General features: G+C 34.9%; 1 protein-coding gene and 1 long non-coding RNA gene across 5 annotated transcripts; one reads left to right on the top strand and one right to left on the bottom strand.

Annotated features, from left to right (window-relative positions):
- The first annotated feature begins 3,062 nt into the window (after positions 1–3,062).
- LOC148790652 (uncharacterized) lies at positions 3,063–13,849 on the top strand. The gene is made up of 4 exons (XR_016077849.1): positions 3,063–3,524; positions 12,337–12,528; positions 12,645–12,732; positions 13,153–13,849. It is a non-coding gene; the product is annotated as an uncharacterized LOC148790652 (long non-coding RNA).
- LOC104608388 (ABC transporter B family member 9-like) lies at positions 8,971–16,108 on the bottom strand. Of its 4 annotated transcripts, XM_088890727.1 has the most exons (13): positions 15,940–16,028; positions 15,495–15,834; positions 14,084–14,138; positions 13,474–13,649; positions 13,112–13,333; positions 12,767–13,005; positions 12,169–12,694; positions 11,812–12,085; positions 11,066–11,708; positions 10,738–10,966; positions 10,280–10,546; positions 9,940–10,203; positions 8,971–9,803 (listed from the first exon to the last, which is right to left on the bottom strand). In XM_088890727.1, the coding sequence occupies exons 2-13, from the start codon at positions 15,747–15,749 to the stop codon at positions 9,159–9,161; spliced, it is 3,795 nt and encodes a 1,264-aa protein (XP_088746853.1). In that variant the 5' UTR covers positions 15,750–15,834; positions 15,940–16,028; the 3' UTR covers positions 8,971–9,158. The 4 variants fall into 4 exon arrangements, with proteins under 4 accessions (XP_088746853.1, XP_019055137.1, XP_019055136.1 ...); XM_019199592.2 differs by having other exon boundaries at positions 13,474–13,672; positions 14,074–14,138; positions 15,495–16,108; XM_019199591.2 differs by having other exon boundaries at positions 15,495–16,108.
- Between the last annotated feature and the right edge of the window lie 2,238 nt (positions 16,109–18,346).

Here is an 18,346-nt window from a genome sequence, read left to right as displayed (position 1 = left end):
GGTTTCATTTAATCAAAAACTTCCCCCGTAAAAAAATTACACTTACCTTCCTTCCGTCATTGTACCAAATGGAAAACATTGGCATAATGCATTAATTCTTAAAAATACCCATTTTACCCTTGTATCTATCAATACAACCCAAATAGAATTTTACTTAAATACTGTTGAAAAAACTTTTAACTTTTTAACTAAAAAATTTCCCTGGGTCAGATTGAAAAGAGTGATGTAATTTTACTTTGTAAGCTTATAAAGATCAACTAAAGTCTAGATGGGCAAATCTGACATTTTGAATTATGTTGGAAGATGCCCGATGAATAAAAAGGACAAATTTGTAACTTCCAAGTCAATGATAATAGGGAGGGAAGTGCAAACTCTTTTAAAAGTATAAGGGATGTTTTTATTAAAGTGAAACCTCAGAGGAGTTAATGATAATAGGGAGGGAAGTGCAAAATCTTTTAAAAGTATAAGGGATGTTTTTATTAAAGTGAAACCTCAGAGGAGGTTTTTATGATTGTCAGAAATCTCCAGGGAGGTTTTTTTTTAAATTTTCTAAAACTTCAAACTGCCCTTGTATCAATTAAATTATGAGGCTGTTTTACAGAAAATTGATAACATGCAATAAAGATGAAAAAACAAAAGAAAAATAAAAAACGCATAAAAAATGAAAAAAAAGGAAATACAACAACCCAATTAATGGATTCCAGTTTACATAAATACAACAAAAAATGATGTGAAATAAAGGGAAAATGCCCTTCAATCTAGTTAGTGGGGAGGGGAAAAGTGCTGGAATCAAAAGGGTATTCTAGTAAATTTATTTTCTCCCACCGATCTAGTTAACCGGTGGGGCAATTAACATGTTGAAATCAGAGGAGACTGGATTGCATTGCTCGTTAACAAAGAAAACAAGAAAAGGGATTATGATTATCATGGTTGAGATTATAGGCTTTAAGAACTTAAATGCATCTCACAATCAGTATATATCTAATTTATATTTATACTATTATTAAAAGTGTGAATGAGAGTATGGAGTTTTTCTTTAACTAAAATATCCCAATTTTTGAATTTGGTTCTCCCCTAATTATAGGGACAGAAATATAATTTTAACAATCACTTTTCTCTTCATTTAAATTCCTATCATTAAGTATTATTTTAAGGTATTAACTTCCATTAACATTCATTGGATCTTATTTTTGACTAGAACACCATTATTTTTGAATTTAATCTCTCACAAATATAATGTGAATTACTACATTTCTCCTCATTCAATTCCCTCTCATTAAGTCTATATTTAGGGTATTAGCTTCGTTCATTCATTGAATTCTATATTAATTAGTCATATTGAATAAAAATAGATGTGATAAAAGTAATTATTTTTATTGGTGATAGAAATAAAAGACAAAATTAAAACCAACAAAAAAAAATAGAATTGTTTTCCTGTTTGGTAGCAAGTCAACAATTCAACATTTTGGGTCAAATGTGTTAAACTCTTGATGCCATAATTAAATAATAATAACAATAATAATTAAAAATATGAAAACTCACAAAAGTACAAAAAATATAAAAAATTGTGAAAAACATTTAGGCACATCTCTAATATCATATATACATCATATTAAACAAAAATAAGATTTATTTTTATAAACTTAGAAATATAAAAAATTGTAGAAAATTTTGGAAAACAAGCAATAATAGATTGGGGGAAGCAGCCTAACCATGCAAAGGATTTAAGAACATATTCTACATCTTACTCACAAACAAGCAAAAGGATGATTTGATGTTTCCACCCTAAAACAAAAGAAAACACATCCTACCTAGTCAAGCTTCATTCTCTTATTTAGTAGTTTATCACAGCTTCCTAGTCAAGCTTCTTCCTCAAGGCAGATATTTTAGTAAAATTACAATTTACTATTTTTAATAATTTCTAGTTTGTTCATAGCAATTTACTTGTGAGTAATTGAATGACTTGTTGCTTTATATTTTAGTGGATAAAATAATTAAATAAATAAAATATTCAAGAATATAGTAAACTACCCAGTTTCAACTTCAATTGTTAAGGAGTCCCTGACTTCCTTCAAATCTTATTCAATCAAAAAGACAAATGTTGTATTTGGTACCATTGCCACTTCTACTTGTAATGTTTTAAGTTGGTACAAATTTTTTGAAAAGTGTCTTGTCACATCTCACCAAATAATTACTTCCATTAAAAATATGTAGGCATTAGATTGGGTGTTGACGTTTATAGTAGAAACACTAAATTTGATGTTTCCTAAAGAAGCACCAATGATACCAAATGTTGTATTGATAACTCAAACTATTTGTGGTTGAAAAATATATTTTTATAAGATTTGTATTGACCAACCTAAAACATTGCAAGTAGAAGTAATAATGGTATTAAACACAACCTTTAATAAGATTTTCAGTTCAGCTACAATTTTATTTGGTCCGCCTTAATTGGATTTCTGGTGATTAGATTTGGGTTGAGGTAACTCTGAGTTAAACATGACCCATTGCCCTTTCATTATGTATAGGTTTGGTTGAGTATGCGTGCACTATATATGGGATGGGATGGGTTGGGTTGGGTTCAATATCCCCTTTCCATTTAATCATTTTTGGACTCGGGTTTAGTTTTCAATGTGCCAAGGCAAGGTTAGGCAACCATGGGGCACCCAATGCCTACCTAAGTGCTTAGGCGATGAAATCAAAAAATCATAAGCCTATATGTTTCTACCCCTCATGAGCTAATTGTTTTAGTTTTATATATTAACCTACAGACCTGTAAACTAACTTTTGTGTTTTTGGTTCTTCTGGTCTTGCTTAATGTATATAAAATAAAATATTAGAAATAGAAATTGGGACTTAAAAAAGAACCCCCCCTGTTTTAGACCAAAAAATGAAAAAGAACAAGGGGCTCCCCCACTATTTTAGACCAAGAAATGCTGAGAAAAATACTAAAATAAAAGAAGAAAAATGAAAAGAAAAGGTAGATCTCCTGTTTTAGACAACCTTTGCGGAGGAAGGGGCCAAAACCCTTGTTATTGTTCAAAAACATAGGGAAAAGATAGAAAAAAGTATAGGAAAAACCAATAAAAAGGAAAAAAGAAAAGACTGAAAGCAAAGGGGAGGGTGGCGTTTGATAGCACTTTTTAGACCTTTAAGTCTGAAAATATTGTTTTTCAGATGCCACATTTGTTTGGATTGCCCTCTGGATAGTAGATCTTAAATCCAAATTTAGATCTTAATAGAAAAGAGGCAGGCCAGGTCCTTAAGTGCGCTCAAACGCATTTTAGACCCATGTGAAAGACACAAATGTCCTTGCAAAATTTTAAATGACTTGTTTTTTCATTCAGACACCTCCACTAGGAATGAGAACGAAAGCTCCACCACCATCGATTTCTTTATGTGTTCTTCCATGAGTTTAGGGTTTCGATTTGCTACTAAGTTATTTTCTTTTTCTCCAGTTTCCCAGTATCCAGCATTCTAGCTTCGCTTGCAGCTTTTATTTGCTTTTCTCCATTCTCTTGCAGGTATGTTTCATCCAACTTTCTTATGATTTTCTTCTATTTTTTTTCTCTTCTCTCAATGTTTATTCACAAGAAACTAGGATTACAACTAAAAGGTTCTAAGGGTGAGCATAATGATATATTGGGATCTATTTTTCTCTTTTGTTACCGTTCTTTCTTATTTTTCTTGTCATCCTTCATTAACTTTTGTGCATTTTGGATTCCTGCCTGCAGTTAGCTTGTGGTGTGTCATCTTTCCTTGTCTTTTTGTAATTAGCTAGTCTTTCATTTGTTGAAGGCATTGTGGATCTCTGTTTCTGTTGCATCTAAGAGGAGATAATGGGTTCTGTTTCTAGTGTTCACTAGTTGACTGTCTGAAGTAGGATTTTTCCTCTTTTGGGTGTCTTTGTTTTTAGGGGGATCGTGACTAGACCAGAGCCACCAGACTAGTGAAATGTTAGATCCTACCAAAGGGATTATTATTGACCATTCAGCAGCATGTGCTTGTTGAAATGTGTAGCCGACTCTAGCAACACATTTATGTACAACAACTTTCGGGTGAAATGTTTCAGGTTATGGGAATGCCTGTAGCACTTCTTTGTTGGTATATTATTGGTGATGTATGTTGCACTTGTAACCCTTTGAATTATGGGTGATGTATGTTGCAATGCATGATTACAAATTTGGGTAGGTGAAAATGGGTTGTCTGTTTGCTTTAGGTTAACTTTGTTTTGTTTCTTCACTTCATATGACAACATCAATGTAAGAGCAAGGTGGAACAAGTATAGGGGTGCAAGTTGGTTATTCAAATTTTATCGAACTCCCAAATCAAGGTTGTCCAAGTTGCACCCCTATACAGAAATGTTGCTTTTTTGAGTTAGACCATATCTAGCCTCTCCCTCCCAAAACCTCAAATAGCCGGGATCAACATCGTGTAGCCTTCTCTCTATTACACAGTTAGGTCAGCTGGTGTCAAACATGACATTTTGGTTTCAATGAATAATTTAGGGTGCATTTGGTTTTCGGACAGGACCAGAATCAGAATCATCTATTCCTGGCATCTGTTTGGTTCAGTCTTCCTGCTGTTTGGGTCAACTAGAAGCTGGAACCAGAATCAGCCAAAGTTTTCAATTCTGCCCCTGTTAAAAGAACCTCAAAAACATCCACTAATTATATATTTTCAACATATACACACATTGGCAACCTGCTACCAAGTGCATATATGGTGAAAATATGAAATAAAGAAAAGAAAAACACATCAACAAACAAAAATCACAAAAAAATATCATTCTCCATAAAAAATGAAAAGAAAAATACATAAATAAACAAAAATCTCTCATAACGGTGGAAATATTACTAGGTACAATGAAATAGGGTAGACCCTTGATATCTTTTTCTATCACAAACAACCACCTAGACATTTTGAAGATATATGTCAATGAGTACATAGGTCCCTCAGCCATTTGATTTTTCTCATCCTCACTTAGGTCCCTCAACCTTTCCTGCATTTCTCTGCAACAAATTGAAGTATCAGCACAACCCAATGACTGGAAGGGAGATATCGATCTATCATAACAACTGACTAAAAATACAACTTTATGCGATCATCTATTCTCTGCTCCTCCATGGAAAGATTTTCAACTTCTGCCTGTAGAATAAAATCAGAACATAAAGTCTCTTTCTTCTTGGAAAAAAAAAGACCAATTTCTTTTAGAATCAAATCATGGTTATTGTAGCATTTGTGGAGGATGCAACATTTCTTGAATCCAATGCAAACTGATATATCCAACAAACAGAAAAATATGAAGGCATGGTAGCACAAGCCATCCAAGTGTGCATGTCTATATCACTACAAGAAAATAAGTCTATAGCTACTGCAGTGTAGCTACAGACATAAAAATCCGTGGAGCATGGAATATTGCAACGGACAATCAATGCCCGTAGCTAATCATTGACCTTTAGCTACGGCCATTTCATCTGTAGCTAAATCTCACTTTATCTGTGGCTAATGGATGTTTATAACCACGGTTAATTAAATCCGTGGCTAGAAGTCAATGAAGCTGAAAATTGCTCTTTAGCTACGGGTAGTTTGTCCATGGCTAAAAAATACTTTGGTCATGGTTAAAAGTTATTCATGGTTACAGCCACGGACTTAAATTATCTGTGGCTATATAAATTATAATTAACCTTTAACTACAATTATTTATCTGTGGCTAAAAGCTATTTATAATTGTAGCAATATGAATTTTAATTATCCATAGACCATAGCTATAAGGATAATTAATAATTAATGGATAAAAACTTAAAAATAATTAATAATTAATAAATATTAGTAGTTAATTATTAATGAATATAGTAATAATAATAATTAGTGATTACTAATTAATAATAATTAAAAGAACAAATATACAAAAGAAACACATGACTAGGGCTCCAACTATATAATGGCCTATTTATAATAGTTGATTAAATTACTTAAATAGCAAATAATTATTATTAATTAACAAATAATAATAACAATTAACACACATTTTAGAATGAAAATATTAAAATAATAATTAAAATGTAGAATACTAGTTAAAATAACTTAATAAATAAGTTCTTACTAAATTAATGATATTTAAAATATAAATAAATAAATAAATTTGGTTATGCGGTGGATGCCATATCAAGGGTGACTATGGAATTATAAATCCCATGAAATCCATTACAAAAAGAAATATGCGACTAGGGCTCCAACTTTGGCCAAGTAAGCTTGAACCTAACTAGAAAATGTTGGGTTGAGTTGGGTAAGATTGAAGTTCAAGTTAGCATTGGGTGGTTAATCCACCAACTTGTACCCCTACGCACAACATTAACCAAATTGATCCCGAGTCATGGATGGTATGATTTTAAACCCCACAACTAGTCAAAAAAATGTTGACCATAATGGTTGAACCCTTAACTTGTTTGATATGTATATATTTTGTACATAATGTATACACGTTATATATGTTATTTTATATTATACTATATATCATATACACATATTATAATATGTATTATATATGAGACATTTATATTATTATATAATATATAAAATAAATTTAATTATATGCATATTATATACCATATTTAATATAAACTATTATGTTTATGTAACATTTTATACATAAAAGACTTAATTAATTAGGCACGAGCATGTGTAGGGCTTGGCCCCCAACTTATGTTTTAGGCTTAGAACCTAGGCCGAGTTGGGCCCAGACATAGACTTTTTAATACCCATTAATTAATTAATTAATTCATTCATTATTTTATTAATAAGGGCTTCTTTATACACAACTAAGCATGAATGCCTGAGTTGGGCTTGCGCAGCCATTAACATCATTGATACCTTGTAAAAACTTGGCTCGTGATGATCATCTCTAATAGGGTTGCCTGACCTGAAAACCCTTAGTAGGGGTAAATTAACCCCAATAGTAATTACTAATTAATTAAATGTTACATATTATTTTAATTAATTTTTAATAAGAATTAATTAAATAATAATATTTTCTATTATTTTCTATTTTCTATTAATTATAAATATTTTGCTAATTAATTAAGGCTTTCTAATACCATGGTTTCTAATATGGCTTATCGAGTCCGTTTGATTCGGGCAGGATGAGGATAAGGCTCGTTGACATGCGACACGATCTCGAAGACATCAGAGACAGTTGGCTCCCTTCTAGAAGAACGTTATGTGGCACCTCGGCAGATCAGGGCATGACAAGCTGCTCAGACCTTGGTCTTGGCTGAGATACCTGAGGTGCCTGAGCTGACTTGGCCTACTAAGGTGTTCAGAAATACTGAGATGTCATCCAGTTATCATGTCGTTCCATGTGTCCGCATGCTAACTGATCAGCCCAAATTACCCCTCATCACTACCATTTCGAGGATTTGTAACATTTTACGATGGAAACCTTATCTTTCTTAATTCCTAATAACCAAGCTCAAACATTCAACCCTTTTTTTTTCATTTTTTGGGAAATGGGTCATTCAAGTACAGTATCTGCACTCATCGGTTTGTGGATAAAATGTGTGCTCATCTTTTTCTTTTCTTTTTGGGCAAAAAACGTAGTCGCCATTAAGTTTTTTAACAGCTTTACCAAGGGTTTACAATGGTTCTATTATTCAAGGCTTTGTGGAAGTGGTTCAAGAGAAAGGAAAGAGTATGGTATATTTTGAAAATTTAATGAACAATTAAGGGTATTTTTGTCTTTTACAATCACTCTTCTTTCTCATGTTCTGTTTCTAAACTCTTTCCACCCTCCTTCTTATGGGTGGCCATAAGCCGAGCTCTTCACAAGCTACTCGAGCTCATTTTGTGAAAAGCTCGGCTCGGCTTGGTTTGAACTGAGTTTCGAGCCGAACTCGAGCCCAAAGTATAGGCTCAAGTAATAAACGAGCCGATCTCAAGCCTAATAGAGCTCGACTCATGAGACTCGCGAGCTGAGCTCGAATATATATATATATATATATATATATATATATATATATATATATAATAAAAAATTATAATTCTTAATTTTTTAAATATCAAATAAAAAATATTTTTTATTTTTATAAAACATTTTTATCAAGTCGAGCTCGAGCTCAAGGTTCTAGCTCGAACCGAGCTCAAGCCTCATACTATTTGGCTCGAATCCACCCCTACTCCCTCTGTATATATACGTATAATTCTCCTAAGACATTACTATGGAACATTTCACGCTTACCCAACTCCTGTTCACATTCTAGTTCTTTCTCCATGCTTAGGTAACTTGGGTCCAATGCTATAAATATTTAAATTAAATAACTCAGATTTTGATTCAACTACTGATTTGGAGGGACTTTCTTGGTCAGATCTGTTTAAGTGAGCAAGTGTTTTAAAATGTGATGGTAAAGGAGTCTCATCCAAATGGTGATTGCATTTGTAATTTGGTACGGCTTCAGATGGTCAACGTCATAGAATTGTTTTGTAAAACAAGCCATCATATTGCAGACACTCACCAAACATGGCCATGAGAAACTGTCTGCAGGTTAGCTGAGCACCATCATGGGGAAAACTACAAATTGAAAACACTAACAATGGTGCCAACGGTCAGTATACCAACCACTGAAGGAAATAACAGCTAATGCTGCACACAATGATGAGAAAATATAGATGGTAATAATTCTGATGCAAAGGGTGTAACAGCAGAAAAGTCACAGAAATGTGCATGTGTTTAAAGGGTTAAAAGTTTCTATAACAAGAAAAATCCTCTAATAAGCATTCCAGTTGAAGGGAATGAATGAAAAGTGCAGGTATTCCCTCTGAACCCTTGGAGTTTGATTGCTATTCCACTTTATTTTTCTGTTGTGATTGAGACTGCCATGAGGAAGATTCTCTAGGGAGCATTGCTCTTCTCTATCAATAATTTTACCTTATTTAGGATCTTAAAAGAGATACAAGGATGACAACAGTATATCATAATCAAATAATCAATATTGATTTCCTCTACTTTCTTTTTAAGTTTTAGCATCAACAGTTGGAAAGCCTTTTTGCTCACTGTCCATTGATCAAAAAGGAAGAAACAGAAAAGAAAAGAAAAGTAGCCCTATTGATCACGGTAAGATGTTTAATGTGTGAAAATACTACACAGTTGTTTCCTATTTTGCTTATGTAGAGTTCATGTGGAGTGCTACTAGAGAAGCGTAGGCACCATCAGATATCTTCATCAGTTCATCATGTTTTCCCTTCTCAGCAATGGCACCATTCTTCACTACTGCAATTATATCAGCCCCTCTGATCGTAGAGAGGCGATGAGCAACAACAACAGTTGTTCTATTCACCATTACTCTATCTAATGCATCTTGTACTACACGCTCTGATTCTGCATCCAACGCACTTGTGGCCTCGTCAAGCAGAAGGATCTTTGGGTCCTTCAGTATTGCTCTTGCTATGGCTATCCGTTGTTTCTGGCCACCAGACAATTGTACCCCCCTTTCCCCAACTGAGGTATCATATCCTTCTGGTAATCCTGCTATGAAGCTGTGAGCATTAGCTGCGTTTGCAGCTGCAATAATCTCATCTTCTGATGCACCACCCTGCTTTCCATAAGCAATATTGTCACGAATAGTCTCATTGAACAATATGGGCTCTTGGCTTACCAATCCCATTTGTTGCCTCAACCAACTTAACCTAAACTTCTGAATTTCAACTCCATCTAACAATACATGGCCTGAATCAGGATCATAAAACCTTTCTAGCAAGCTGATAATAGTTGATTTTCCACTACCACTCTCTCCAACCAGGGCAGCAGTCTAGAAACAATAAAGAATGTTAGTGTCAATTCAAAAAGCAACTAAGGAGACTAGAAATGTCGCCTATGAGTTTTATTTTCCAAAAACTGTGTTTAAGTATTGTTCAAGAAACAGGTCAGGGAGGTGTTCTAAATACCTTCCCAGAAGGGATGCTCAAGCACAAGTCTCTGAATATCTGCACGTTTAGGCGTGTTGCATATCTGAAGCTGACGTGTTTGAAATCAATATCACCTTTGACACTGGCTAGGGTAACACCTTCTTCACTGCTTGAATCAATCTTTGATTTGCTGTCAAGAATCTCAAAAATAGAAGCAGCTGAATCCTTAGCCTTGTTGGAGTCTGGAGCCATTGCACTAGTTTGTGAAATTCCCACTGCTGATATTGTCAAGGCAAAGAAAACCTATATGTATCGGACCATCAGAGACCAAAGATTTACCTTGGAAAGGGATCAAGAAAACAAATAGTTACAACCATACCTTAAAAACTTGTCCAAATGTTGCTAGGCCATGTTGTACCAGAAGTGATCCAAAATAGAAACAGGCAGCATTGGTGCAATAAAGTGCAATGAAAGAGAAGCCAAAGCCTCCACCACTTACTAGTCCTAAGCGGACTCCTTGTTTTATGGGTGCCTCACATTTTTTCTGGTACAAATCCATCACCTTTTGTTCTGCACAAAATGAGACAACTGTTCGAATACTACTCACTGCATCATTTGCAACTTGACTAGCTTCTTCATACATTACCTGCAAGAGTTTTTAAAACTTTCTTAGTGCCATATACACTGTATATATATTGTCTGCAAAAGAATTGCACCACTAAATCTATAATTAGTGTTTGAATTTGATTATAATATGTCTATGTATTCACACATCGAATTCCAATCATTTAAATTCCATAATAATATCAAGTTAAATGGTAGAATAGAAGAAATAACCTTAGCATCTGCACTGAATCCCTTCACAAATTTCATCTGAGCATATCCTTGTAAACCCACCAATGGTAGCAGAACTAAGACTATAAGTGCCAATCGCCAATTAGCTGAAAATGCTATTATAATCCCTGCTGTTAGTGTTGCTATGTTCTGAACCATTAAGGCCAAGGCATCACCTACAAGACTCCGCACATTTGAGGCATCGATAGATAACCTTGCACCAACTGCCCCACTGAAACAGAACCAGAAATTTTAATGAATCCATATATTAGAGAGTGTGGATTTGTGTGTGGGAGGGAGATGAATGGGTGTTACGAACTGGTTTAAATACCTTGAATTTGCAGCTTCATCAAACCAACTTATTTCTTTGTGTACCACCTTCTCAAATGTCATGGATCGGATACGTTGGATCAACTTACTGCCAGCAACTCCAAAGAAATACTGTTGAACTGGTACAGAAACCAAAGAAATGACACCTAGAACTACAAACATCAAGTCCCAAAACCTGGAATCTTTTCGAAGCTCGTGAGGAGGTTCATAGAATATTTTGATGGCTGTTGAGAGCAGGAGCCCAAAGACAGGAAAGATTACACCATGTATAGCTGCAGCAATGGACCCTAGAAGCAAAACTGGCACCTCTGGCATATTTAGGTAGGCTAGGCGCTTGATGGAGACCTTGCGATGTGCATCTTCTTTCTCCTTTTGGTCAATAGTCTCCTCCTCTTCTATTTCAGTCTCATGAAGATCTATGGGACCTGGAATACCAAATGTAAGTGAGGAGTGCCTACCACTAGAAGAAGCTCTGCTTATGGATTGCCTCATGGATAATCTCTGGCTGTGAGATCTGCTCATTATAGAATCAAGGCTCTGGTCTGGTTTATGTGGTGAAACTTCAGTTTGTTGAGTACCCTCTTGTAGACGAATGAGCTGTGAGTAAGCCCCATCAGGATCCTTAGTCAACTCTGAGTGAGTACCTAGTAAACAAAATGCAACTTTCAGGATATTTTGGATGGTTTCCAGTATTTGTTAACTTTGATAGAATCAACATATTAAAATGAAACAGTAAGTTTTGATTACCTTGCTCTAGAATTTTCCCTTGATGTACCACAGCTATGATATCTGCATTCCTAATGGTGGTCAAACGATGAGCAACAACCACAGTCGTCCGGTTTGACATGATTCTTACTAGGGCCTCTTGAACTATGCGCTCAGACTCTGCATCCAATGCACTTGTTGCTTCATCAAGAAGTAGAATCTTAGGACTCTTGAGAATGGCCCTTGAAATTGCAATCCTCTGCTTCTGTCCACCAGACAATTGTGTTCCATGCTCTCCTACCATTGTATCAAGCCCCTAAATAAATTGTATATTGTGATCATGTCATGTTTACATAATTAAAGCAGAAACTATTCCTTAAAAGTATGTTGCAGATGTACCTGAGGAAGCTTGTGAATGAACTTTGCAGCATTGGCAAGCTCAATTGCCAATCTAATCTCCTCATTTGTTGCATTTTCCTTTCCATATGCAATATTCTCTCTGATTGTAGTTGCAAACAAGATGGGTTCTTGGCTGACAAGTCCAATCTTCCCCCTTATCCATCTTAGCTGCAGCTCCTTCAAGTTGACACCATCAATAAGTACTTCACCGGCATGGGGATCATAGAATCTCTCCACCAGGCTGATCACTGTTGATTTCCCACTTCCGCTTTGTCCAACTAGAGCCACAGTGGTGCCACGCGGAATTTGCAATGAGAAGCCAGAAAATATCTGAACATTGGGTCTTGCTGGGTAGCTGAAGTAAATATCTTTTAGTTCTATGTCACCCTTGATGTCCCCTAACACAATGCCACTCTTGTCATATGCATCAATCAGTGGTTTTCTTTTGATTGTTTCAAACATCTTATATGCTGCAGCTTGTCCTGCTGCAAAAGCATTCAAGCATGGGGATGCCTCGCCCAGCGACCTGATTCAAGAGACCAATAAGAGAGGGGATTCCTATAGGTATTCTCTGTTCAAAAATTGATCTAAGACTTACATTCCACCAGTCATGAGAGAAAATATAATGTTGATGACTACTCCGCCATTGTAGCCTTTCTCAATGATCAGCTTGGATCCATACCATATGGCTAGTCCATAGCTGCTGAATATGATTACTAAAACTGTTCCAAGTCCCACACCTGATGCAAAGCCCTGCTGGATGGAGGAAGCATATGCCTTGTGTATTGCTGCACTATATTTGTTTATGGCTTGTTTCTCCCCAGTGAAGGATGCAACCTAAGGAATTTAGGTTAAAAAAAATAATGCGTCAGTTATGGATAACTGTACTCAAAAGGATTGTATGCATCTGAGTTGCAGAATTTCCATCATGAATATGCCTTACCGTTCTAATGGCTCCTACTGTCTGCTCTACAATATTTCCAGCTTCAGCATAGGCGATCTGTCCGCGGCTCGACATTTTTGAAATGACTACTGACATTACACCACCGGAGACCACAAGGAGAGGAAGGCATGTCAACATGACCATTGAAAGAAGCCAACCTGTTGAAAATGCAATTGCAAAGCCCCCAAAAAAGGTAGAAAGAAGTTGGATGAACTTTCCAACCTAACAAAAGAATTTGAAGTATGTCATGGGATCTATTAATTGCTTGTCTAGCTAGTCTGCACTGTTTCTTGGCATTCTTGGAAGTAGGTAAATGCAGATACAAGTTTGAAACAAGAACAAAACAGAACATGAGAAGCTACCTTTTCACCCATAGCATCTTGAATGAGAATGGTGTCCCCGGACATCCTTCCAATGACTTCTCCAGTTGTTGTTTCCGTGTCAAAAAATGTAATATCTTGTCTCAAAATAGTTTTTAGGTATAGACCTCGAATGCGAGCTGCCTGTCTCTCTCCGGTCACCATCCAGCTAGACACCTCTGAAGTGGACAACAAGTAGTAGCAACTCAGCATTTATATTGATATGTATTGTCCAATGCCTGAGTGCTTAATTTGGAGAAACTAATGTTTACTCAACCCATTTATTCAGTGCTTCTGTAATAAACTAACCACAATGACATGGGATGGAACCATTATTTGTAAATAGTCTTCTGAATGGAAAATTTTCACTTTAAGGAAAGCTCCATATAAAATGGATATGGATGGGTTGGTCTGGGCTAGGCAGGATACTGGCATTCTGCATAGGAAATTAAATTAATGAAGATCTGAACTGAGATTGGATATCACTGCCTTGCCCAGCCTACATGTGAATTAGACACCATCCATATAAACTCAGCCCATGTATGACCCAGATAAAGAGTATTCAATCAGTCATTTATGTGCGAAAGAAAGAAAAGGGATCAAGTACACTTACGTAAGAACGCGGCGAGACCTGTACCAAAAGCCAAGTATATGATTTTCAGAGATACCTGAAGCCAAAAAGATAAATGAATTCTCAAGTAATCATGCATAGATACATTGATGACAATATTTGGCTGCAGTTCATTATGATTTGGGCCAACCTGATATTTCAACCAAGCATTACTTTTAACCATTTTAAAGTGACTGTCTCTGTGATTTTTCTTCACTCGCTTTGTTAGCTTCATTGAAAGATCAAAGCCGAAATAATCAAAACAAACAAGGGAGAATGACTGACCCCAGGGTCAGAATTTGTAGACTCAAAGTACATTGTGGTGGGTAACCGGAATTGATGCTAATTCACGGGCGGATATGGATGCATATAGTATGATTTTTGGACCTTATGAATATTTATAACTTCAGAGTGGGAATCAGAAATATGTATTTGGCCTGTCCATACTTTTTGGAACAAAGAAGCAGAATCCAACAATAATCCATTTAAAGGATGGGGTATTTTATTTTGTGGGTTTTTATTGTTTGCACCACCTTGGAAATCTAAATGCCCGATGGTCTTGCACAGAGTGCCAATTGATTGCTGACTCCAGCTTTTAAATCTCTAATTGTATTCGGCTCCAGTTCTCCACCTACAATTAGATATTTAATAGCTGGAGTCAGCGATCAATTGGCACGCCGTACAAGGCCTTCGGGCATTTCGATTTCTGAGGTGGAACAAACAATAAAAAACTGTATTTGTATTTGTAAGACGCTATTTTAATCATCAAACAAGGACAGTGTTTAGTTAATTCACCCAAAAGGTCCAATGACTAAAAATGTTGAAACACAACTAAGACCCACTTCTTAGAGTGGCTAATTGAGCCATACAAATTGTGCTGTCCTTGGAGTCTGGAGTTGCTAAAGTAATCACTAAATCTGATCTCAGAAATTGGATTTTTTTCAGTATGATCGATCCAGAAGGCTCAGGAATATAAATATGTAGAGTATAAAACCTTGTATTTTGTATTATTTTATATACATTCGTACTGTATATATTTACATTTGTATTCTTTTTTCAAACTGGGCCTAAATGTGTCACTCACATCGGCGTAGATTTCCGGCCGGCTGGACACCTAATGATCTTAACCCATTTCTCAATGGAATGAGTTTTGTACCTGTGTTTACCTAGACTTGTTCTTCCAAGCAATAGGACTGAGAGTTGAGATCCTTATTAACCAAACCAGGCAGTCATCAAGGATCCAAACCAGAGATTGCTGGCTCACTATTTGCAGTAAAGAGACCAAGGTTCTGATCACTGGCCAAGTACTTTGTTGTTTGGCTAAGACACATTTATTCTAACAACGACAATGGCTTATCTGGTAAACTCTGGTGTTTCTAATTAGGCTTATTGTGAACTGCCTTGACGTGCATACCTTAGACACTGCGGCCACAACGTGTGAACGATCTGAAGAGCCAAAGGAGTTGATGAGCTGACCAAAGACGAGAGTCATGAGCGGCATGGACAGCCCATTTACAATGGCGCATGTTGTGCCAACAGTCATCAGCGCCACATCTTGTTTATCTGCAAAAGAGAAGAGCTTGTAGAAGGGAACCTTCTGCTGCTCCTCTCCTTTTGCTTTCTCTCCATTCCCTCTCGTCGAAGCTTCTTTGTCAGTCTGGTCTTTCATCGCTTTCTTGATCTCTTAATTATCTATCTCCTTTTCTTCCCAAGAGCGAAACAAATCTTCCACAGAAAATATACAGCTTATCAGCCTAGAAAGAAATAACACCCAAAACTTGGATATGATGCGAAAGCATGAACAACGACTGAAAGTAGGAGAAAGAAATGAAACAAAGAGATTTCTGGAGTCTAGGTACCATGAAAGAATTTGAATCGTTACGTAAAGCAAAAGGGGATAGCGAAGTTTCAAGAGATAGACAGAGGAAAAGAAAAACTCTCTCTCTCTCCCTCTCTCTCTCTCTCTCTCTCTCTCTCTCTCTTCTGTTTCTTAAATCTTCGTGGTTAGTGGTTACACGGTTAGTAGCGAAGACTGTTCTTGAAAGCATACTATTACTATATATACCCATAAATTTATTACTTTCGCTTGGGAGAACAGAGATGTAAACGCTCCCGGATCTCTCTCGTATTTCATATTTCTGTAAATCTGTTAGGACAGGGGCAATGACACTTAACCCCAAACTTTCAATTGCAATTTGGAACAAACCCACCCTGAAATTTCTAATTCCAACACTTTGCCCCTTTATCATAAAAACTCCTGTAATAACAATCATAAAATCCTCTTCTGAGGTTTCACTTAGGCTCAGTTATAGAGTGTAAAACCTTGTATTTTGTATTATTTTCCATGTATTTGCATTTTATATATTTATACTCCTGTGATGATAATATGCATTAGTTTTAAAAATACCCCTTGTGTCTATCGATACAACACATAATAATTTACTAAAATACTGTTGAAAAAACTTTTAACTTTTAACTAAAAAAATTCATTGAAAAGAGTGATGTAATTTTACTTTGTAAGCTCATAAGGATTAAGTAAAGTCTAAAAGGGCATATCTGACATTTTGAATTATGTTGGAAGATGCCCAAAGAATAGAAAGGACAAATTTGTAACTTCCAAGTCAATGATAATAGGGAGGGAAGTGCAATTTTTTTTTTCAAAAGTTTAACGGATGTTTTCATTAAAGTGAAACCTCAGGAGAGGTTTTTATTATTGTCAGAAACCTCCAGGGAGGTTTTATATTTTACTCTTAAAAAATTCTAAAACTCCAAAGTACCCTTAATTTAATTTTGAGGCTGTTTTACAGAAAATTGATAAAATGCAACAAAGATGAAAAAATAAAAGAAAAATAAAAATGTTTCAAAAAATGAAGAAAAAGAGGGAAATACAAGAACCCAAATATCCAATTAATGGATTCCAGTTAAGATAAATACAACAAAAAATGATGTGAAATAAAGGGAAAATGCCCTTCAATCTAGTTAGTGGGGAGGGGGATAAGTGCTGGAATCAAAAGGGCATTCTAGTAAATTTATTTTCTCACATTGATCTAGTTAACCGGTGGGGCAGTTGAAATGTTGAAATCTGAAAGTTTAGGGGTCGGCTTTTGTTGCAAATGAAAGTTCAGAGGAGACTAATAAGTTGTTACTACCCTCAAAGTAGGCTGGTTATCTAAAATTTTTTAGCACCTTATGTTCTTTTTCATCTGATTGCATTGTTAGTTAAGAAAGAAAACAAGAAAAGGGATTATGATTTTCATGGTTGAGACTATAGGCTTTAAAAACTTAAATGCATCTCACAATCAGTATCTAATTTATATTTATACTTCCATTAAAATTGTGAATGAGAGTATGGAGTTTTTCTTTGACTAAAATACCCCAATTTTTGAATCTGGTTCGTTCCTAATTGTAGAGACAGAAATATAATTTTAACAATCACTTTTCTCTTTATTTAAATTCCTCTCATTAAGTATTATTTTAAGGTATTAACTTCCATTAAACATTCATTGAATCCTATTTTTGACTAGAACACCACTATTTTTGAATTTAATCTCTCACAAATATAATTTGAACTACTATATTTCTCCTCATCATTCAATTCCCTCTCATTAAGTCTATATTTATGGTATTAACTTCATTCTTTCATTGAATTCTATATTAATTAATCATATTAAATAAAAATAGATGTGATAAAAGTAATTATTTTTATTGATGATAGAAATAAAATACAAAATTAAAACCAACAAAAAAAATAGAATTGTTTTCCTGTTTGTTAGCAAGTCAATAATTCAACCTTTTGGGTCAAATGTATTAAACTCTTGATGTCATAATTAAATAATAATAATAATAATTAAAAGGATGAAAACACAAAAACGTACAAAAAATACAAAGAAATAAATTGTAAAAAACATTTAGGCACATCTTTAATATCATATATATATATATATATATATATATATATATATATATATATATATACATCATATTAAACAAAAAAAAAGGTATGATAAATAAGAATTATTTTTATAAACTTAAAAATATAAAAAAAATTGTAGAAAATTTTGGAAAATGATCGTCATCATCATCATCATCAAAATTTTCCACATGCAAAGGTTAATTAGAACACTTTATCTTAGATACAAACATATTCTAGAAGGAATCTATAAAAGCAAAAGAAAAATAGAAAAAAAAAAGAATATATTGAATTCACTTAAAAGCAAATTTATGACCCACAATCTTAAAACCTCATGAGTACTTTGCCAATTTTTC

This window comes from Nelumbo nucifera, chromosome 6 (assembly GCF_055504915.1).
Source record: "Nelumbo nucifera cultivar China Antique chromosome 6, China Antique-T2T, whole genome shotgun sequence".
NCBI lineage: Eukaryota > Viridiplantae > Streptophyta > Magnoliopsida > Proteales > Nelumbonaceae > Nelumbo > Nelumbo nucifera.
This window is presented reverse-complemented; position numbering and strand designations above follow the sequence as displayed.

What these genes read in the sequence shown, in the direction of transcription:
- LOC104608388 (XM_019199592.2), bottom strand. Translation starts at nt 15,749, where the DNA reads ATGAAAGACCAGACTGACAAAGAAGCTTCGACGAGAGGGAATGGAGAG. An exon ending in GATGAAGCTGCAAATTCAAG is followed by an intron (nt 10,967 to 11,065) that starts GTATTTAAACCA and finishes GTTCTGTTTCAG; the next exon opens with TGGGGCAGTTGGTGCAAGGT. An exon ending in TGAGCATCCCTTCTGGGAAG is followed by an intron (nt 9,804 to 9,939) that starts GTATTTAGAACA and finishes TATTGTTTCTAG; the next exon opens with ACTGCTGCCCTGGTTGGAGA.